The 24,004-nt window shown below is 40.5% G+C and overlaps 1 protein-coding gene and 1 long non-coding RNA gene across 2 annotated transcripts in view; both read right to left on the minus strand.

Annotated features, from left to right (window-relative positions):
• The window catches only part of PEPD (peptidase D), a 106,987-nt gene extending 85,884 nt beyond the window's left edge, over positions 1-21,103 (minus strand). Inside the window, exons 1-3 of the mRNA XM_008635351.2 lie at positions 20,999-21,103; positions 14,601-14,676; positions 13,182-13,228 (exon numbers count right to left, since the gene is read on the minus strand). Of these exons, the coding sequence (XP_008633573.2) occupies positions 13,182-13,228; positions 14,601-14,676; positions 20,999-21,063 (188 nt within the window). The 5' untranslated portion in view covers positions 21,064-21,103. The remainder of the gene's footprint in view (positions 1-13,181; positions 13,229-14,600; positions 14,677-20,998) is intronic.
• Positions 21,104-21,679: 576 nt separating this feature from the next.
• LOC108447182 lies at positions 21,680-23,998 on the minus strand. The gene is made up of 3 exons (XR_001862593.1): positions 23,595-23,998; positions 22,552-22,558; positions 21,680-21,690 (listed from the first exon to the last, which is right to left on the minus strand). It is a non-coding gene; the product is annotated as an uncharacterized LOC108447182 (long non-coding RNA).
• Between the last annotated feature and the right edge of the window lie 6 nt (positions 23,999-24,004).

The following is a 24,004-nucleotide window of genomic DNA, read 5'->3' on the forward strand; positions in this document are numbered from 1 at the left end:
TAGAGCAGCAGTACATTCTATGTAGATCAAGTAGGGTAACATGCAGGAGGTCACAGAGCTCCACCTGAGATCTGGCCATGTCACCTGGGCTACAGAATAGAGTTCACTAAAGGAGAGCAGTGCATTTCCCCATATTTCGGAAAAAATTTTTCAATGCTTGTCACAATTATCTGAAATAACATTCTGAACTGCTGAAAGGCCTCACAAAAACTTTTAAAATTACTTATGCATGCTAAGCAAAACTGAACCAAAACCTAACATAACTTCTAGGAAAAAAACCCAACTTATTAAATTTCACTGGAAGTTTTACATAGTAACTACAAGAAATCACTCGTGTCTACCCACACAAATGAATCTGCAGCCTTTAGAAAGTAAAAAACTTACTGATTTTTACTTGCAATGTCCTCTCTTCATGTCTCAAAACCAGAAGTTCTTCACTTAATGTTGCCTGAGACTACTGAGTATCATTAATACTCCGTATTTGGAAAAGTACCAAACAATGTGATAAATACAAATCACTGAGAAAAAGAAAGTAAAGGTGACTCAGCCTGTCCCAGGCTTGGTGTATTTGGGACCCATTTGTCTTTATGTCTCACTGTAGTATTATGGTGAGTGAATGGTGCTCCTGACTCAAACTTCAGCCACAAGGCTGCACAACACTCCTCTCAGCATCTCACAACTCGTGTCACTTTGCAAGTCTTTGAACATATGATGCAAGTTCTATCGCCCGTGTCACTCTGCAAGTCTTTGAACATATGATGCAAGTTCTATCCATCTTATCAAAGTTTATCAAAGTCACAGTTAATGACCTGATTGTATCCAGCACCAACAAACATACATGAGAAAATAGGGAAGGGGCAGGAAATCTGCTGGGTTTAGATCTGTTACTTAGGTAATAGAAAAATACTACTTTAATTTCTGCTAGGAATAAAGCACATGCTTTGATTTGGTAAGTCTTAAACAAACACCAAAATGAAAGCAGCAGAAATGCACACCCACGTTGCACCTCCTCCAAAGGATGTGGGTTTCCCCGAAGGCAAGATCAGCTCCCACTCCCCACCTGCTCCGCAGAGCCACGGCTGAGGATGAACACGCTGCTCCTGTTCCCCAAACGTGTCCCTGGGCTGCAGCTGAGAATCAGACCAGCCGTGGTCCTAAGCAACCCCACACCCCCTCCCCACTCTCCCCCTGCAGCCACTGCTAGACAAGAGGTTTTAATCATCAATTCACTCTGCATCCTGTGTGCACGAACCCCATCAGGAGAGGCTTGGGCACAGTGCTGCATTAAGCAGCACCAGGCAGCTTCAGCCCCGATTTTGTCTTCAGCAGAGCATGCAGATTGCAACTAAAACACAGCACTTTTACCTTTCAGTTGTTTATAAAGAAAACCTTTTTAAAAAATCCTGGCTCAAACATAAAATAATGCAAATACAAGCTAAAAATTTTTATTCTTGCCAGCAGGTATGAAAACATTCTGTTAGAGGTACAGAGGGTTAAACTTTTTTTTGACATTTATAATATTCAGTGCTGGAAAAAAAAATCTCAGCAAAGAATAATTGCTCCCACAGGGACCAATCCATGGGTCACAGTTTTTTGCGCTTGATGGCAACAGAGCCTTGAATGAGATTTTCTATAAAACCCAGATTTAAGCTTGCAGCATAATCACGTTTGCCCTAGCTTTAGAAGCTGAGCTAAAGCACCACTTCTACAGTGTAATTATTCTACATATGTTCCAAAAACCCATGGGGAAATTTGATTATTCAGAAGAATAAATAGGGTAAAAATAAATGGTTTTTAATTTTAGCCAATTTTTAAACTCCTTATGAATTTTCATTTTTCTTATGCAAGTTTAAGTCCATGGGAGAAAGGATTTGCCTTGAAGAAATAATTAAACTTTCATCTTCAGTTACACTTCTTAGCAAATATACAGCCACCCACATAGCACAGAACGCTAAGTGCTGTTCAGTGACAGAGTGCCAACATAATCACTAATGCCTCATAATCTTCCTTTCAGTTTCAAATTGAATATTTGAAGTTTGAACTTGTGTTCAACAACCCAGAGCAAGCAGAAATGCAGTAAGGGCTTAGGTTAAAAGGGCATTGGTGTCCCAGCATAGAACTTAATTTGCCCTCAACAGATTTTTGAATACTTGAACTATTCTGAGAGGAAAAGGCAGTAATTTGTCATTTGGGATATGCAAACCTACTACCTTAAGGATAATAAAAGATTTTAACACTCACTTTATGATGACAATGTCTGGACCAAGTTTAGTCAGGTGCAGAAGTCAGAATTGTTAAGGGAAGGGAAGCTGAGGAAGTAGGTTCAGGAAGATCCAGACACACTTTGCAACTAAGTCTACCATGACACCTTCTCCGATTCCTGGGAACATATCAACATTCCTTTCTTTATGCAGGGACCAAACAAATGACCACACAGGTGCTCTGTAGGCAGGTCAAAAAATCTGCACATCCCTTCACTGGTAAACACCCTGCACCCTGCTCACAGGGTCCCCCTGATCCATTCACTGGACTCCAAGCACACCCCTCTGGACAAATGCTGCTCCTTTTGCCTGCAGCTCAGGCTGCTTTCCAGCACCTGAGCTGGCTGAAGGAAGGGCAGAAAGACCAATCACCAACAGTGGAAATCAGAGGTTAATGCAGACTGAGGGACTGAAATAGGATTAATTTTTAGTTGTTATTCTAAGCTGCACAAGGGACCCAAATCAAGCTCCAAGGGCCTATCACAGGTGATAAAATCACTACATTGATCCCAAGTATTAGAGCCAGTATGAACACGAAGCACAAAGTAAAACAGAAAACTATCAGAAAGAAGTTACACCATCTACCCAAGAACTCCTTCAGGTAACGAAGGCCTCCTTGCCCCACCAGCCCCAAATAACAAAGCTCACCTGATCCAAGAAATTTCTGGACCCCCTCAGAGGTCTTAGGCACCCAAGTCTCTGATCTGCAGCAGAAACAGCACTGGCATATGATACAGCATCTTGTCATATGATACCACTTCCTTCTCACAAAGACAGAATTATTGATGAAAAGCAGATGACTCCTCCCTCAACATAAACATCTCAGAAATCTCTCCTAATCTTGCAGGATTGGGAAGCCAATTCCTGAATGCTGTTATGATTTCCAACCCAAACCATGTATTAGTAACAGACATGTTGTTCTTCTTCTCTTCCTCCAAATACACAGTAAAAAAAAGAACCCAAAAACTGGAGAATTGACCCAATGTAACGTATTACATCCGGCATCAAACCTTCCACTATAGAGCAAATCTAGAGGTTACATGGGCAAAAGGCTATTAATAAATCACATGTAACATCCTAAACTTCACACAGTCCTAACAGTTAAACTTACAGTTACACTGTGCATCCAACAACTCCACAAAATTTTTGCAAATTATCTGCTAACCAGAGACAGAAGAATGCTCACCCATCTCTGCCACTCAGTACTGACCAAGAAGACACAGCAAGCTCTTTCTGAAACATGAAAGAGCAGAAATCCAGTCCAATACTCCTGAAGGATATGGCACTTTACAAGAGGTTTGTACCAAGGGAGAAGAGATAGCAACTGTACCTTACACTAATGGATTAATTTGTGGACCCTTCACATATCTCATTAGTTCTTTTAAATATACAGGTGTCAATAGATGAATTGGGAGACCCAGAGTCAGTTGTCAGCAAAGCTCTTTGTGGCTCTACTTGCCAAGACTGCCTGAAGGTTCAATTTGATTTGAGCAGCACCTCTGCTGTCTAATGTCACTCAGATTCCTCTCCAGTCCTAGCATTTTCCATGCCTTCTGCCTGCCTACCAGAGAAGGTGTCTTGCCAGACCTGTTATTTGTGAACAAAGGACGAGTGGTGGGTGAGTGGTAGTCAGTGACCATCTGGGGCAGAGCGACCATGAAATGTTAGCATTTTCTATACTGGGTGAAGTAAGGAAGGACACCAGCAGAATTTCCACCTTGGACTTACAGCAGGCAGACTTTGGCCTGTTAAGAACATTGACTGACAGAGTCCTTTGGGAGTCAGTCCTGAAGGACAAAGGAGTCTAGAAGGCTGGATATGCTTTAAAAAGAACTGTTAAATAATCAGGAGCAGGCTCTCTCCATGTGTAGGAACACAAGTTGCTTGGGAGAAAGCCAGCCTAGTTAAACAGAGAACTTAGGCTGGAGATTAGGGAAAAAAAGAGCATCTATCATTTCTGGAAGAGGTGTCAGGTAACTTGGGAGGACTACAAGGATGACACAAAGCCATGTATGGGAAGATCAGATGAGTCAATGCCCAACTAGAACTGCTACAGTTAAAGACAACAAAAAAGTTTCTATAAAACCTCGGCAGCCAAAGGAAAGTCAAGAGTGTCTCCACTGTTGAGTGCAAGAGGGTAGTTCAGTGACAGGGGATGAGGAAAAGGCAGTGGTACTTAATGCCTTCTTTGCCTCAGTCTTCAGTATCAGGACAAGCTGTCCTCAGTATAGCCTGCTCCTAGAGCTGGAAGTTGGTGATGGGGAGATGAGTGAAGCCCCCATAATCCAGAAGGAGGTGATTAGTGACCTGCCCTGCCAATGAGACACTCACAAGTCTATGGGCCCTGATGGGATCCACTCCAGACTGGCAAAAGAACTGGGCAAACCACTCTCCATCCTCTACCAGCTGTCCTGGTTAACTGGAGAAGTTCCAGCTGACTAGAAATTAGCAAATGTAACACCCACCTACAAGAAGGGTGGGAAGGGTGATGTGGGGAACTCCAGGCCTGTCAGCCTGACCTCAGTTCTGGGCAAAGTTATGGAGCATATCATCCTGAGTGCCATCACACGGCCTGTGCAGGACAACCAGGGGATCAAACCCAGCCAACACGGATTTATAAAACGCAGATCCTGCTGGATCAATGTGATCATCTTCTATGACAAAGTGACCACTTAGCAGAGGAGGGGAAGGCTGTGGATGTGTCTATCTAGACCTCAGTAAAGCATTTGACACTATCTCCCACAGAATTCTCCTGGAGAAACTGGCTGCTTGTGGCTTAGATGGGTGGACTCTGATAGGTAAAAAAGTGGCTGACAGCCAGGCCCAGAGAGTTGTGGTGAATGAAGCTAAATCCAGCTGGGGCCAGTTGCTAGTGGTGCTCCTCAGGGCTCCGATCTGGGGCTGGTCCTGGTTAACACCTTTATTGATGATTTGTGTGTGGGGATTGAGAGCACCCTCCGTACATTTGCAGCCAGCCAGTTGGGTGGGAGTGTGGATCTGCTGGAGGACAGGAAGGCTCTGCTGCCAGACTGGGACAGACTCGATCAATGGGCCAAGGACAACGGTGCGAGGTTCCACAAGGCCAAGTGCCACATCCTGCAGGTCACCAGCTGCCTCGGTATGAGCCAATGTGTGCCCAAGTGGGCAACAGGACAGCGGCACCTGGCCAGTGTCAGCACTAGTGTGGGCAGCAGGACCAGGGCAGTGCCTGTCCCTCTGTGCTGGGCACTGGTGAGCACATCTTGAGTGCTGCGTCCAGCTCTGGGCCCCTCGTGAAAAAGGACATTGAGGGGCTGGAGCGTGTCCAGAGAAGGGCAACAAGGCTTATGAAGGCTTGGGAAAGCGTCCCATGAGGAGTAGCTGAGCAAGCTGGGTTTGTTCAGTCTGGAGAAGAGGAGGCTCAGACCACACTCTCTCCAACTCCCTGACAGGAGGGTGCAGTGAGCTGAGGCTGATCTCTTCTGCCGTGCTTACAGTGAGAGGACAAGAGGAAATGGCCTCAAGCTGAGACAGGAGAGACTCAGATTAGGTATCAGAAAAAAATTTTTCACTGTTACAATAGACATTAGAAATGCTGCTTAATAAGCTGTAAGGTGTCACTTGTTCACTATGGTGATGAGGATGCTCTAAGAGCAAATTTGGAGAAGAATTTATGCAGCAGGCATGCCAGCAGCAAGGAACAAAATCTGCTCTTTTTCTTTTCATGTGTGTAAAATAGGTTTAATCTTCAGGTCCGTGTGTGATATCATGACATTAATGGACAGTCTTGGTATTCTACCCACTTCCTTCAAGTTGAGCTTCTGGTCTCTGATCATGATCATGAACAATTCTGTTTATCAAAAGATGGCCAATGAACACAAAGTTCTCAGATCTCTGCTTTATCAGTAATTAGCAAAAATTATTGAGGTAAAGCTTACAATGCAGATAAAGCCTCACATATGGTAGAATCTTTACTTTTGACTTGCCTGAACAAGCTTGAACAAAATCCACATCAAATAATAATTTCAGCCTGCTGCCTTTACAATGAGTTTCATTTCACATATCTCCAATCTTAGCTTGTCATTAGCAATGTTAATTAGTTCACTATCTCAATGCCACACTAGAGTCAGTAAAAACTGAGATCATTGCCGATTTGAGAAGAAAGCTTGTTCTTCCTTTAATATAGTAATAGTTGCTGCGGTGACTAATAGTAAGTCACCGTAGAAAACATCCATAGAAATTAATAATGCTTCCAATTTTCAATCAGTTACAAAATTAAAATAAAAATTGCTCCTACTTTTTCGTTTCCAAAAAGATAACCAAAGTATAATTATGAATTATCACATTTACTGTATTACTAACCCTGTGAGGACATACAGTGACACAGCATTCCAAGCTGGGTTATCCCTTGCTATGTCATGAGCCAAGTTCTGTATGCACGCATGTGGTTTACATCCTGCCACAGCTCTCTTTCTGAAGGGAATCATTTTCCAATATGAGCATGGTAATTGTTCTTTGGTATCTCTGGGATGACGCTTATTTTAAAACTCTCACATGGTCCAATTTCACAGGTCTTTTGTAGAAGGTAAAACCCAATTATGTGGAATTTCAATCACAAGTCACAAGAGTGGCCTGTGCAGTTAAACAGTACTCTTGCACCAGGAGATGACTGAAAGACAGGACATCTGAGCTTCCCCCAGGACCACCTGCAAAGGGAAAATGCTGAGAGGTTACTGGGGATATACTAAAACTGCTCTGCTCTCTCCCAGCAGCTAATGGAGTCCATCACCAACCACCATGAACATACTGACCAGCAGTTCAGGTAAAATGGGTCTCCAAGGTTGCAGTGCCCCAAGAAGTTTCTAACTTCCACATTTCTCCTCCCAGCTGTGCAGAAGAGGGAGAGCAGGCCAACTGGAAGTGAGTATATGTTTGCCAGGGCTGGGGCAGCTGAAACCTCTCCAGTGGATTTACATCTCCTAGAGCAGGTGAGACAGGAATCTTCCTGCTCACAGGTAATCCTCTCCCCCATTACTGCTGAGTCATGTGTGCACATATTTGCAATTGTGCCTCTGTATGGCACAGAAGAGAAACAGTGCTCAGGGGTTTTCTAAAGCAATTTTAAAATGTAGATTTATTTAAAGACTACAACCTTACTTCAGCTGGATTAGGAAACGAGTGGTGACAGCTTAATTTAAAACATCAAAGGACCAGCTGTACATACGGAAGGTAGGCAGGAGGGGAAGGCTGCAGGAAGTGTCTCTCTGAATCCAGTTGCTCTTCCAGGCAAACACATAATATCTGACTTCCCTCTGGGCACTGAACACATGAGATTCAGCAGCTCACTCAAATGAAGCAATTAGCAGGTACCCAGCATTTGCTGTCAGAGCTGTCAGCACTAAGCTGCCTACCTGGCCCTGGACACTGTAGGTCATTCGGTATCACCATTTTTAGGAAGTCCTGGATCACCCCTGCTGCCCCTAACACGGGCACAGGTACAAAACCACTGGCTCAGCTACTCCTTCCCTGCCAGCTCCAGTGTATCCATGCTGAACAGAAGCTCCCAGGCTGCTGTGTAGTGAGGATTTCTTGCTAAAAACAGAGATTGTGGCTGATCCACTTCTTCCTTCAACCCTTGTGCTAGAACTAGATACACAGACAATAAGATCAGGTACAGGATCATCTTACACCAAACCACCATCCAGACAGCAGGCAGACTTCTGTCCTACCACACAGGCCTGCAGAAACAAAGGAAAAATTAGTGGATTGTGTTGGGGTTTCTAAAATGCAGGAAAAGGTCACCTTCTGCCTCTCTCTGTTTTTCATGTATTTTAAAGTTTTAAAACTAACCTTTTGAGAGCAGCACCCTACATTTAAAAACACATCACCTCTAATTGCAAGGCAGTTTGGGAAATAAGGCAGCCAAGCCATTCCTGGCTACACAACACTAACTGTTAAAAAAAAAAAAAAGAAGGAATAGAAAAAGACATAAAATATGTACCAGTAACTGAGCAGACTGACATGCTGCTTGAGACTAACAGAGTCCTGGTCTTTTGCTTAATAAAAATACACAAATACCAGTGAGGGTCATGACACAATTCAACACTATTCTCATGCCAAAAAGCAACTGTGGAATATTCACCTGTGTATTTTTGTCAGCTGCAGTGGGTATTTCTTATTTACTATCTATGCACACTTAGGTGAAGGACTTACTAAGGTTATAATTAAGCTGAAATTCTATCCAACCTCAAGAAAAAAACCCAAATATTTTTGAGGATCATTTGCTGCAGAAGTCAGCAACTTTTTCAAAAACATTCAAAGAGCAAAATCATCAGGAAATGGTAAGTGGCAAATACTGATTAGCTAAAATAATCAGCATTTCACTAAAAGGAAATACTCAAAGGAAAACAAAATTATTCTGGCTATTTTCTCATTTTTAGTGAAATAACATGTATGTTTTATTTTCAGTTTGTTCCACTGGAGCAGATGAGAGAGAGAAAAATGAAAGATGAGAACCATAATCTGTGAGAGTGCTCTCAGAGTTCCACAGATAGTGAAATTTAACACTGACAGATACAACAGCAACTCATCTCAGAGCCCAAGCTCTTCTCTGGAATCAGGGACAGCACTGAAAAGAACAGGGATAAAGAACTTTTATCAGCCTCAGCTGGTAAGAGGCAAGGTATAAAAACAGTCTGTAAGCATTGTAAACCAAGAAGAAAAAACCTCTGTAACTGCTTTCTTGCCATTTTACTCTTCAAATTATTGCTGTTATAGCAGAGTGGAGTTTAAGTTTAGTATTAACTGCTACAAGACCTCTACAATTATTTCCCCTCACAACAAAGAATTTTTTCCTAATATCCCATCTAGCCCTGGCCTCTGTCAGTTGGAAGCCATTCCCCCTTGTCCTGTCACTCCAAGTCTTTGTACGTAGTCTCTCTCCATCTTTCTGGTAGCTCACTTGATGTACTGGAAGGCCACAGTGATGTCACCCCAAAGCTTCTCCTCTGCAGGCTGAACAATGCCAGCTCTGGCAGCCTTTCCTCCCAGCAGAGCTGCTCCATCCCTCTGCTCATGCTGCTGCCTCCTCTGGGCTCGGTCCTCCCTGTGCTGGGCCCCAGGGCTGGGGCAGCTCTGCAGGTGGGGTCTCACCTGAGCACAGGGGCAGAGGGGCAGAACCCCCCCTCCGCGGCTGCCCACATTGTCTGCCCCCGGTCCACTGGCCAATGTCCCCTGTACACTAGCCAACACCCCCTGTATACTAGCCAACACCCCCTGTACACTAAGCACTGCTCCTTTGTTTTAATAGACTCCACTTTACAGTCTCAGGACCCAAGTTTTGGACACTGGAATCACAGTTACTTGTGTGGTAACCCCAAGGTGCTCCTGTGCTGAGCAGCAGCAGAAGTTTCAGAGACACTCACATAATCCAGGGAGGTGTCGGACAAGGGAACGGGTGTTTAGGCCTGGTTTAGTGCTGCCTGGTGTCATCGAGGCAGTGATAAATACATCATAATTTAATGAACTCAGGACTGTGCACACACTCCTACTGATGCCATGATGATTTTTGCCTTTTCTTTTATACCCCTTTTAGATACCTTTTTATAGCTTTTGTATTTAGTGTTTTTTAGCCTACATTCTTAGACTTATTTGTCAAGCTAGGAGACTGAACATCTTAGAAGCCTCATAGTTAGGGATCAGAAGGCCTCAGACCCCAAGGTCCTCTCCAGAACACATTCTGTAAACTAAGGTAGAACCATCCAGGGGAAGGTTCCTCGGGGAGGGGGGCTCACTTGAGCCTCTCATTGGGGAATCTTTGATACATCTGCTAATTAGTAAAATCTATAATGTGATACCAGATCTATCAGGGATGTGCATTGCAGGGTGCGTTTTGGCCCATCCCACCTGAGCGTGGTGCATCTAAGGATCCTTAAAATAAATACAGAGGTAAAATCCCTTTTTCCCTTCTAACTGTGTTTGATTCTTGATTTTAAGACTAGGAAAAGGCATCACTATCACAGTGACACCAAAAGGGTTAATTCAATTTTTACTGTGCCTGAGAAGCTTTTAGCAAAGAAACAAGGCATGCAAAAGCTGCTTTCAGCAAGGACAGTTGGAAGATAAGAAGATATCTGACTCAAGAATGCCATGACAGACAAAACAGGACTGAATCTATGGGAACATGGGGTAGGATTTATGGTAATGGAAAAATTTTAATATGCATGTATCAACTGTATATAAGTAACACTCTTACAGAACCATGTGTCCAGGTTAGGTTAGGATCTCCTGCATGAACCTCAGGCCTGAATAAATGATGCCCTCTCTAACACAACATTAGTGCTGGAGAGTCTTATTCTGGTATTTCAGGCATTTGGTAACAACAGCACCTTCGGTGCTATTAAGAGGATAAACCCCCACAAAAATGGGTGATGCATACAACAGCTGTGTGTCCAGAACTCATGATGCAGGAAGTCACTTGCCTGTTGCTACAGCATACACTTTCTCATCATTCCCCAATCAAACTGACAATTCCAAGCAGCCACCCCAATCTTAAACATGTTCTTTCTAATAAAAAGGGAACAAATAAGGAAATGCACAGAGGATTCCACACTTCATTTGGTAAACGGTACACAGATGAAATCTAGAAATTGATAAACACTGATCTAGAGAAGTTATCTCCAGGCCTTTAGAGCGCTCTGAAACAGATGACTGTAGGTGCTAATTAGTACTTTCAGTGTGCTTATATATACACACAAAACATTTTTGTCTATATATGCACACTTAAACAACTTTGCTGAAATCACAGATTTTATTCACATATTTCTCAAGCTGAAGGGATTTCTTGTACCATTTTGCTGTATTTTTAACAATATACTCACTACAGAGGAGTTTCATAATTAAAAGCCTTTAATTAAAGAAGATTAATTAAACATGAGATAAGCACAAACACTAAACAAACTGCTTCAGAGAAAACTCAGAATCTGACCTACCAAAATGACTTTATATGCAATTACACATGCTGTGAATTACTGTTTGTAGATAATTGCCCTGGCTGTCTCCTTAAAGTCAACCGACCACACATTGAAGTTAAATAATATCAAACCAAAAAAGAAGTCGGGGCTGATTGGAGTTGCAGTTAAATGCATTTATTTTTTATATATCTCAGTATTAACACAGTACTGGTTCAAAATCATTTACCAGGGTTTATCCAAATGGACAAAGAAAAGGCAACACTTAGGTACTACATCCAGTAACAGAAAAATTTAATTGCTTTTGGGATCTCTGCCATTATTCTTCCTAGCAGACAGAAGAATAGCAGACAGGATTTACATTTGTAGGGCCCTTTTTCCCTAAAGGAATGGGTGCAGGGATGAATTCCAACAGTAAAAGAAACTGAAGTTCTAATTATAGTCTCCAAGACAGACACAGTAGAGCAGTCTGCCAAGACCTCTTTCATTAGCTAAATAACTTCAAACTCTTTCAAGATGTGTAATCTATCAAGAGGTATGGAAGAATAGAAGGCAATTTTAAATAGGTGTAATAGCAGCCTAATTTATTTTTTTTTCAATTGATAGAGAGAAATAATCTTTTCAAAAGGTTGATGTGTATGGAAGGAGCTAGCCAGGGAAGAATGAAAGTCCTGGAGAAAAAAGGTAATATACTGTGTAGACTTAGAGAAGACTGTTTATATACATATTTGTTGTATGATATTTAAATCAAACTGCCAGGATGATGACATTTAAAAGCACCTGGGAACAAATTCTGCTCTATGGAAATTTTGATTGCTAATGACTTCCAGAGGCAAAATTTCACTATCAGCATGTATAGCATGGCCAGTGAGTAAAAGGAACACAAACACAAAGTTCATAAATAAAGTTAAAGACAGAATGTAAACAATATATTATTTTTCTATTAGCTGGTGGTATGTGTAAATGCAATTTGAAGCACTGACAAATTACAGGCATGAGCCTATAGTATCTGCAGAAATTTAAACTGCTTAAATGTAACATTAGCTTCTTTATATTGCGTATGTTCTACAGGCTTTATTTGTCTTTTGAACTACCTTGAAATCCTGATGACAAATATTGTGGTCTCTTTATATTCCCTTCCCTGGGTGGTGCTCTAGCCTGCTTACAAGCCTTTGAAAAATTACTGCCAAGAAACAACAGTAACTGACATATGACTGGTATTTTCTATTTCTTCATTATGCAAATACTTTGAAAATTGAAAATACCGTGTACAAACTAAAAATAAATGGACTTGATGATCAAAACCATGCTTTATAAGATAAATGCTGATGATCTAATGTAAATATTGATTCCAGAGAGGAGGCAATGTTTCCCTTAGATCTAGACTCATCATTACTGTATCAGCTAGGACCAGCCAACCCCCTCATGGATGCCTGTACAGCTTGTTCTCTTCAACGTAAGAGAGATCTGCTGCTTTCTCATTGACTTCTCAGCAGCTGTAGAGCACCCATTACACGTGTGAGCTGAGCTCCTTGCACAGGCTAAGTACAGGTACTGCTGGCTTGTAATTGCAGACAAAATGTAATTGAACACAGCCTTTCATAAGACTCTTAAACACCCACACATGCAGTCTTCTAAGCATAACCAGACTAAATGTTTAACCATAAACACCGTTTTACTGGATGGCTTCAAACAATGAAAACAGCTATTTCATACAGCTTCTGTAAATTACTGTGACTCCAGGAAGAGAGATATGCTACACTTAACCAAAAAATAATCACCCCCATCAAATGCACATTTGAAACAGATGAAGTACCACCTCAAAATAACAAAATAATGCTTACAGTGGCCTCAAACAGCAATGAGCTCTCAGTCCAGCTGAATCCATGATACTGGATTGTCTCAGCTATTGCTTTTCCCCCTACTACAGAGATATTCTCCTTTTTATTATAATTACTGTAAGAACTCTTACCTCTCCATCTCGTATTCTTTCATTCCTACTTTTACGGCCTTCATTACCTGGAAGATACATATTAGCATGGGACCATCATAGCAGAAGGGAATCTCATATTTATAAATTTATGCTTTATGACTATCTCCAGAGAAACCTATATTACAAAAATATCTTCTGTACTTCATTTAAATTTACATCAATAGATGTATTTTAAAACTACACTGTTTAATCTTTAAGAATGCCTGCAGTCTCCAACAATAAAGCAAGTTTAATTGCCAAACTACTATATCCTAATGAAGTGCAGCTCACCAAAATACCAATGTTTAATTGTGAAAGCTCTGTGAACATGGCAGCAAATCCTTTTGTTCTACTTTGGCAAAACAAAGCTATGAAGTGGATTATCCTACAATGGGAGAGTCTCTTTCATACTTTGCAATCCGAATCAACAGAAAACTACTGGAGTTAACACCGGTTTATAAGTCATAAATCTGATCCTTGTTCTCAGATTTGCTAAGAAAATTTTGTCTATTTCTGTATTATAGAAGTTCTAGGCAGCTGCTCTACAAAAAAAATTACTTTCAGGTATGATAAGATTATTCAAGGATGATGAAAAAGTAAGGAGTGTGAATGCAAAATGCCTATCCCTTGAGTTTTCAATTTTACAATATTAATTTTAAAACATTCCTTCACGTCATAGCTCAGATATCTGAGGAGCAGGAGCCAAGACAACAGCTGGGTAAGTAACCTCATCAGTTACTTTTACCTAAGCTCCCTCTGGTCATCACCACTCTCAGAACTCACAGCACATCTGCATCTCTATATGGAGTGCAGGACTGATACCCAAGTTAACTTCATCATCACCACCAGGAGATCAGTACAGCTCCCCTGGTACAGTGCCAGGTCCAACCTGAGCAGCCTTGCTGAGAGCCTGGACTTGTTTTGCCACACTGGTATGGCAACAGAATAGCAGGGTTCAGCACTGCCCCAGGGACATACCCCACTCTGAGGAATCCTTTCCCTGTCCTACACTGTGCATGGAAAGACTTCCCCAGCCCATCGGGATCTGTAGACAGTTACCTGCTGGGTAAACTTTTCAGAGCTGCACACGGGCCTGAAAAACCTTGGTCTTTTCTTTCTCCATCATTATACACGTATTTGTGCACACAGAATAGATAGACTGCAAGCAGGCCTCCTTCTGCTGAGGCTCCAGCTCTTCCCCAAACACACACTTCACTTCTCACGTATCACAAAAGCACCAGTGAGTTCAAGGACAATACAAGGTATATTACAGGGCTGCAATAGGAGGATATTATCCTCTTATTTCTATCCAGCCTTTCCATTATTTTATTACTAAGCAATTCTGGGTTGCTGGGGACATTTTCTGAGTACCACTGGTACACTAAGAGCAAAAATTATTAACAGTAAAGGATCCATTACCTCTTTATGAGCTTCACTGGAGATTTTATTGGTGTAGCGCAGAACTTCCAACTCCATGTCTGTCTTAATGACACGACTTTAAGAGAAGAAGAACAGATAGCATGTTAGGCTGCAACTTCACAGCTTAAGAATACAAAATGAAAAAACTCTGAAAATAATATGTATCACCTATAATAAGATTAGATCAAGTACACCTCAAGAGCAAACAGCTATTACAGTATTCATGACAGCAAAGTATTGTTGGCATTGATTCAGCATTAGCAAAACAATCTTACAAAGGGAAGTCACAAGAATTTCAAACATCAGCCTGCCCTATTTAATACCTATGAACGAGTGGTTCAACCAATATTTTTTCAACTCATTCTACAATACATTAGGAACAAAACCAAGGCAATTCTGCGTTTGTGATGACTCTAACACTACTTCAAATGGAACATTTCTACAAGCATGCTTGATTTCCTTTTAAACACAGTTCGAAACTATTTTACATAATTAAATTCCCAGAGCTCCAAAATTTCTGTTCAGCACAGACGCAACTCCCTCCTATTTGCAATACCTCAAAAGGTGGGCGGGGGTGGTGTGAAAAAATGCTATTTTTGTTTGGTATTAAAAACCCAAACCATGAAATTCAGAAACCAAAGCAGCAGTAATTACAGCCATGATGTCCATTCTTTCACATGCCTCTGAAGGAAAATAAAAAACAAAAAAACCCTAAGCAAACCAATGCCCTAAAAACCCCATCCTACTCTTTGTGCCTTATGAGATACTGAATTTGTGTATGTTTATGTGACTTGATACTCTCTTGTGAACTCATCTCAAAAATGCACCGTTTAACGCTTCTCTACTACATGTATTTCTATCATGTATTTCAAATAAAAGCAGCTATTTAGTGTGACATGAACAGTAAAGCAGACACAGTTCCATAACCTCTATTAAACACCACATACCCCTTCCACTGTTACACAAACTGAATTCCTAGTATTTTTCATGCCCATCTCAAAGGCAGCTGTGAAGTACATACTTACTGTTTACAAAGTACAGAACAACACCTATTGAATTGCATGGAAATATTTCAATCATATTTTCAAGCTGCACTCCAGAGTTTGCAGCAGTTACAAAGAACCATAACTGTTATACTTTGAAACTGCCACCAAGACCCCTCTTCTTATTGTAACACGCTCATCCTCACACTGCTGTAGAAAACTATTTAGGGTATTTCTGCTCTGTAGTTTGTTTTAATGAGTCCAGAAACAGGTTTCTCAGCCATGGGTGCCTCTGATGTGAGATTACAGCATTTCCCACAGACGGTGTGTTACTACAGCACAGCCACTCCCCTTCAAACACAACTCTTCTGGTAAGAGTAAAGGTACCTTTGTAAAATCCTGATATTGATCAAAATGCTTTTACAAACAGAAACACTGCAGAGGGGAATTTTTCTCAGTTAATTGGAATATGACACAAAATAATCACTATGCAATCGAGAATGAGAAGTACAAGGTTTTAAAATGCACACCCAGGTGAAAAAAATATACTGGGATGATAAAACCTGCTGACAATGAGTGAGGAAACAAACTTCTGCTCCTGTCTTTCAGCCAAGACATAAAAAAGAGTGGCTCAAATATATTCCAGTTAGAATGAGGTAGCAAAGGCTTACAGATTTTTAAATTTTTTCTTTTAAATCCTGTTCCTTGGAAGCCTGCATGTGCTAGCAGTGTAATTTAATACTTGTTTGATGTGCCTCCATATTACTTTCAATATACAGTACATATCCATGGTCTGCAATTGCCTGAAAAATAGGTTGCTTCATAATTCAGCTATCTAATCTTTTTGTTGGACTCTGCTAGTAATACAAGCTAGTAACTGCTGCACAGCAAGTGCAAACAGTATTAGAAACCATTTCCCTCGACGTAGGCATAAGGCTTCAGGATCAAATTTGTATTAGATCGCAACTTCTCAGGTATCTGAATACAGAAATTCATGCTCAGCGTCAGACTGACTATTTATGCAATGCAATCCCTTCATTTACACAAGGTCAGGCACTGAAATATTTTACAGAAAATATTTAGTCATTCTGAGACCAACAAAAACCACTGCCAAACCACCAGAAGGGAGGAGAGGGAGGAGGTACAAATGTGCAGGTAACATGATCAACTTCACCAGATACCAAAATAGTTCCTGGGCTCCTATGTTACAGTGGTACTGCTGATGGAGTCCCCACAGCATATCTGGGTAGTAGAAAAGCATGTATTTCACCACCTTCTCACTGTTTTGACAGTGCAAAAAGCAACACCCTCCCAAGCCAGCTCTACAGCAGTGGTTGGCACTTCAGGGCAATCTTGCATGTGATGAGTGTCCACAGTTCCCATGATGTTTTCCCCCACTTCCAAAATAAGGATAGGAAGAAAATCCCACCTTTATTCATGAATGTGAACTTCAACATTCTATTAAACACACTTCTTGGACCAGTTACAGCCTATGCATCAATGCATTAATGTTTTAATGGGAACAAATAATTTCCAGGCTCCAGCTAATGCAATTGCCAAAACATACAGATTCCACATGTAAGGCATTCCTCAGATTAGCAGTGGGGGCACTCAGTGTAATCTAGGTGAAAGAGAAGCACAAGTCTCTGACTGTCAGGACTGACCTAAAACTTTCACCTTTTTTTCTTTTTCCTCATTTTACCAGTGTAAAACCATTTCTTCTTCCTCATTCTCCTTTTACACAGATTTTCTGCTTTTATTTCCACTTGGCCATATGAGCAGCTAGTCCTTTCACACATCCGTCACCCAACAGGAGAGAGAAACTTTAATATAAACAAGTATCATTTCAATCCTGAAATTGCATTTGGGCATTTTAAATTTCTGGATACCAAATTACATGCATGACCTAATCAAGCGGTCAAGAGCATATAGAATTTGAGGCAATTATGAGGCTGAAACTCACATAACTCAACTGTATTTTTCTAAACCAGTGCTCTCCTCAAAGATACACAAATTGGTTCTCTATGTGCATTCTGCAGCACTGATAACGCTGCCAGAAGTATTTGTTTCCAGTTACCAGATCAGTGTTTTATCAGCTGGCTTGTTTTGCTGTTTTTTAGTACATGTGTGCAACCTTAATGTCTCCTTTCTCTGACATATACGGAAAACTCCTGGGAACGCCCACTCCTCCTTTCCCTTCTGGAAATACTAGATTTACAGACCACCTAATAAGTAAGGATGATGCCCATGTAGACAGACTTCACAGTCCTGCCTTATCTTTACCCTTTCTCACCTCTGCTGTTACCTTTCCACATTTTATTTATAGAAATTTCTCTACCACAGTTTATAAATTTATGCTCTTCTGCAGTGCATAAAAACTTGCTAACTGAATTAGCATCAAAGCCAGCAAACATAGCAAACATATGCAAAGGAGAGGCATCACAGTACAATTCTGAAAGACAGGTGCATGAACACCAAAGACAGGAGTTCAAAAAAATGTTAAGAGGTTTACAACATAGATAGAAAAACCTCTGAAAACACAAAAAGCAAATGCACAGCTTTAAGACAGTAACATACAGATCACTTTTCACAAAGAAATAATTATAGCTTTCCATCAAAATAATGCAAAATACAGAACATAGGAAATCTTCCACATAAAACTATCAAACCCCATTTTCATTGAGATTACAGGAAAATACAATATATACAGGCACAAAGAGAGCTGCACATTACTAAATGTTGACTTCTAGTACCACCACGATTATGACAGACAGACACTGGCAAAATACAGGAACCAAAGGTCATTTGGCTAAGTGTTGGTGTCAGAAAACCTCCTTCTGATTACTAAGGAGATCATTTGGACAACTTCAAATTTTTTCTTCTGTTATACGACATTTTCTTTTCAAAACTCTGACATCAATACTCAGCATAGCCATTCACTATGAAACTTGCAGTGGAAGCCTTTAAATTTAAAGTTTTAAAATTTGTTTGGAAATACACACACTCCATAAAATGAAAAAAAAAAATTAAAACACCATCTGAAAACTGCTGAAATCCAGTGTAAGGTTGAATTCTTCTCTGTTTTATCCTTAAGTTCCATACCAAGTCAGAAAATGCTGAGATCTTGGGAAAGGTAAGCAAGAGAGGCAACAGATCCTTAACCACAAACACTTTACTCCTTGTCAGTACTGAACCATTTTTTCAGCACTTTATTAGAAGACTGTATAATACTAGAGTTGCCTTTTGTAGCTCCCAGTTCTCCCTGGCTGGTTCAGAAAGCTCAGCCATTTCACCTCCAGCTGGCAGTTTGACAGCATGGCATAGAGCAAAGTTTTTCTGACAAGTATTATGTAAAACACAGTAGTTCAGAGCTTGCCAAATCTGAAATTAAATGCATTCCTGAAAGGAGATGATTCAAAGGATGCAATTTCCTACCCCAGGATATAACCCAAAATAATTCATCTTCCTAAATGAAAAATTTTCTTAATTCTAAAAACATTGCTTTCCAAAGAAACTTTCTTGGCCAGTAACTTGACATTCCAAGAAGATTTCTACTTCAGTAAGCTTTAATAGACATAACCTATCATTCACGTGTTAATTTCACCAGACACTTAAATCCCAACAACCTTCTTTAACTTACTTCTGACTTAAAATGAAAGCCACCAAACTCAGTAAAACCTTTTAAAATATTTCTGAATGCAAATCTGAACTTTTTCTTCACTGAGAATTCCTTTTCCTTGAAAGCCAGCTGTAGGGAAGGTGCATACCAAGGATCCCTCTTCCATGAGGCTGCAGGAAGAACTAAATCAGAATTCCAGGCTGTCACTCACAATTCACTGAAGAGACGATTCTTTCTACCGCAGCTCCAAGTGCTGCCTTTCTACTGCCTCAATGCTTCACCTCTCTCAGTACAACCTCCACGGCACCGACCTTATGTTTGTCCATACCTGAGCTTCCTAAAGAAGATTTAATCACCCTTTAATTGAAACCACAGAGGAGAAAAACTTATCAAGTGGTACCTTGGTAAGGTGGATGGAAACAACCTGAAAGCTACCTTGGGAAAAAGTCTGTAGCCCTACTCCAAAGCCTTCTGCAGCTAAAATTGCCATCTCTGTCCCTGTTGTCCTGCAGTGTCTACAGAGCAAAGCTTGGAAGTCAGGGCCATCTCCAGGTCCTCTTCCTCACCCCTTTTAAATTCAGAAATCAAGCCTATAACATAACTTCTCTGTTTAGGAAAAGGAAGGGCACAAATTCTAGAAGGACAGAATAGGCAAGATCTAAACATTAGTCCCCCTTACACTCATCAGCAGTAGCAAGGAGTCCACTACCACACAGCTCCAGGCCCATGCATGACTCAGGGGTGGAACAATGTCTATACAAAGCTTCCCCGCTTCCCAGTTCCCTTTTACAGCTTTATGTCACACCAAGCAATGAAAAACATCTGCAACAACAGGTATGTGACCTTTTAATAATTCTACATGTTCTGAAATCACTCTGACGGTCAAAAAACATATCCACAGTTTTCAAGCTGGCAATTAGCTGTAGACGAAGACAGAAGATGGTTCTCAGCATACGTGCAGAAAACAAACATTAAAAAACATCATATGTAGCAGTATGTAATACAATACGCTACAACAGTGGTAGTCAGAAGGTACACCTGTGTTCTGAATTTTAAGATTTTAAGCTTATCTGTCTTAGCTAAGGATTTGCTTCCTCATTTCTATATTAATACACAAAAAAAAGCTTAGATAGAAACCTAATTCATTAACAAAAATCCACTATGTTCATTCTTCAGTAATTTCCTAAATGGAAAACTAGATAGCCTTAGTTATGGAGCAATCAGCAATCAGAAAGTCAGTGATGTTGACCACAGGAAGAAAACTAGTAAAATGGAGTAGCTTTGCACTTAGTCACACATCTAGTTTGTCTGCTTCCCATAGGCTACCGCAGAATTCCCCAAGAATTACAAAGTACAGTTATATGAATAATAATTCAACAAAATTAAGGCTGTTAAAATAAATCCTGGAGAAGAAACAACACCTAATTAAATACTACCTGTTTAGACAGAGTTTTGATCTACATTTCATTTCTGTTGCTAGAATATAAATTATCCTCAGTTTTTTTCCCATTCATACAAATTCATATTTACACGAATGTGCCTGAAACCCTAACACATCCTACAGAATGTGTATCCAGATACAATGCTTAAGAAATGTTAAAAAAATTCTTTAGTTTTCAATGCTGTTACCCAGCCCTATTATTACATTTGTATAGTATTTCCAGTCCATAACATGAAATCAACTTAAAATTAAAACTCCTGTGGTAAAGTAGGTGGCTTCTGCTGATGGAATCTCTCTGAAGCAATGGTACAGTATAAGCATGTTCAACACTACTCAAAGATTTTATGTTACTCACCATTCTGCAATTTCAGGATGAAGGATTTTGTTGTTCACATTAAATCTAAAAAAACCCAAAGACATTAATATTAAAAAGCAGCCAGACACAACAGCAGAGACTACATATTTACTCTTTCTTTTTTTTTAACCGTGTCTTCTCTGAGGAAGTAAAGTGAAAACAAGTATTGTATGGGAATTCAACAGAGAACCCAGTGAGAAGAATGCATCTAATTTTGAAATATGAGACTAAACCAGATACATCATTTTAAGACTGTCCAGAACCCAGTGTAACAGTATGCTTGAGACATTTCACTTCTTTTGACAAAGGTAAAATGTTAGGTAATCAGTTCATTGCTGTGAGTATGGGGTGGACCAGACTGACCTCCAGACATTCCTTCCAAATTATTGTGATTTTTACGTTGTTCCTCAAACACTCTTCAATGAAATTAAACACAGTGAATTGCAGATTTCATCCTTTGTTTCATGCCTTCCTACTTTTGCATGCACAGAAGGTGGCCATGTGATAAACAAGCTTGCTTAGATGGTGAAAAGGAAAATGACCCCTCCGTGTCTTTTCCAATCTACAGAAGAGGCAAAGCAGAAGATTCCAGCTCGCCTTGGCCTCTGACACTTCACTATTTTTCTGTTTATTTTCTACATGAGTAATTCACGTATTCTTGGAATGATTTTGAGGCTCTCTAAACAGTAACACTACAGTGGCAAATAGAGTCAGAAGCTGAGTAATTAGGTGGAACACAAATGGATTTTCAAGCATTGTTAAAGGGGGGTTTTTGCTTACAGTTTAAAGGCCTAAGGAGTGTTCTGCATCAAAGATATTTTTGTCTGCTCAGGACTGTTGGCTCTCCTGTTAGGGTATTTAAGAGAATTAAAATGCTAGAAGGCTCCCAACAGTTCTTCAAAAGAATGTTGTGAGGCAACAGTTCATTTTCCCACATTTTTAAAGGAAAAAATTAAATCCATTCCAGGTTATTAACCATTCTTTATACCTCAGAAGGGACCAATGAAAGCACAAATCCAATTTAAAATAATTACTTAGAAGTCACTTTTAATTGTATAAGGGTTTTCCTGTGTCCTGAGAAAGCAGAAAAAAACCCTATGTTTTTCTTTTTCAGAAACAGATGCTCATAAACTTATAAAACCCTAATATGGAAAAGGGTAATAGCTCTGTATTCCTACTCCAAGATACAAAACAAAAACTTATTACAACATTCAACAAGGACAAGCTGTATGGTATTCAATATTATGGGTATTAATGAGAAATCACTAGAAAAACAACTCAAGACAAAAAGCCACCCACCAGCCACAGAACAATGCATCATTGTAGAGTAAAATTTGTCACTTGGAAACAAGAAAGTACCAAAAGGGCATATTTTCAATTTAATCATCACCATCTCAAAAATTATCACTTATGTACACCAATGCAGAAATAATTCTAGAATGGAAGAGACAGTACAAATTTTTACAGAAGAAAATATATGAATGACATCGCAAAATCAACCAATGAATATTCTAACAAGGCAAAATCCTGAGCTCCCTGTGTGGCTGGAGAACACACCAACTGACACCACCACAGAAAACCAAGACACAGAATTATGCTGCAGCTGTAACAACAGACACAAAACCTTTCAATAATGTCATCAGTATGTGAGACAGAAAACAGATCAATGAAGGAAAATGTAAGGAGACAGTGCAGCACTGGAGTGTCCAACACCAGCTCTATGCAAATAAGAGTAAACTATGGTTATTGTGAAGTAACAAAAGAAAACAAAGCACAGGGAAGGCCAATTACAGAAGGAGCTGACTTTCACTCTGAAAATCCACATCTCAAAAAACTGACAAGATCACTTTAACCACAAGCACAAATGGATGAAATCAAAAGCAAATCAAATGAGCCAACATGAACCTCATAAAAGACTGTCCCACCTGAGCATTCAGAAAAGGGGGGAAATTGTACACTGATGTAGGCTTACAGCAGCTCACTCTTTTAGAAAAGCCATTTCAGCCAAAATCCCCAGATTTTATCGTTCCTGGCCATAAAGGCTCTTCTTGAACTGTCTTTGTGCTGCCAGTAATCCAAGTCTTACTGGCTGGGACCACCTATTATGTGGCAGTTCTTTAAAATTCTGGTTTGCTGTCAATTGGGGAAGCTCATTAAACACACAGAGAGGCAGCAGGATTTAATCAGGAGGGTGCTGGTGGGTGGAGAAGAGCCAGGAGGTCATCAGCTGAACAGAAGTTCTCCCTCTCACCTGACAGACAGACTTTCTGATGTAATGCCAACTAGAAAAGATGTTAGACCTCTGAGACACAGCATCAATGCATATGTGCAGGAGAATATACTGTAGGTCACTTTCCCAAGGAACTCAAAGATTAAGGACAGAACTGTCTCAGCTCCGCTCATCCTGTGGAAGCTGTGGGTCCTGTGTGAGTGGCCACAAGGCCACCTGTTCATAACTGTGAGACTTCTAAGGCTGATGACTTAAATTATGCTTCATTTTGGTTACTGTTGTGGTTTAGGAACAGTATTCTCCAATTTAGTGCTCTCACTAAAACCACGCCATCACTGCCACTCACTTTCCCTCTTCCCCTCCAACTGGAAGCACAAAATGCAAAGATCACAGGTTGAGGTAAGACCAATTTACTGGAAACAGCAATGAGATAAGAAAACATACAGTAACAGCAAAAATATTAATAAGAAAAGGTGTAAGACAAACAACTTACATGGGAAAAAACCCAACAATAAACAAAACACCAGACTGTTCTGCCAAAATGTTTCTCCACAGGAAAGAACGCCCTTCTCTTCCAAAGCAAGAGAGTCCCTTCCTCCCAGCCCCAGCAATGACATGAAGTGGTGTAAACATCATCTGGGTCCACGGCTGTGAGTTCTTTGTATCCTAGATGTCATCCAGGTCGGGAGAGCTGGTGTGCTGTCTGCTGGTTCCTGCACCAGGAGCTCACGACTGCTATCTGAGCAATCCATACTCACTGTCCATGGTAGTAATGG

This window comes from Corvus brachyrhynchos, unplaced genomic scaffold, assembly GCF_000691975.1.
Source record: "Corvus brachyrhynchos isolate BGI_N302 unplaced genomic scaffold, ASM69197v1 scaffold646, whole genome shotgun sequence".
NCBI classification, from domain to species: domain Eukaryota; kingdom Metazoa; phylum Chordata; class Aves; order Passeriformes; family Corvidae; genus Corvus; species Corvus brachyrhynchos.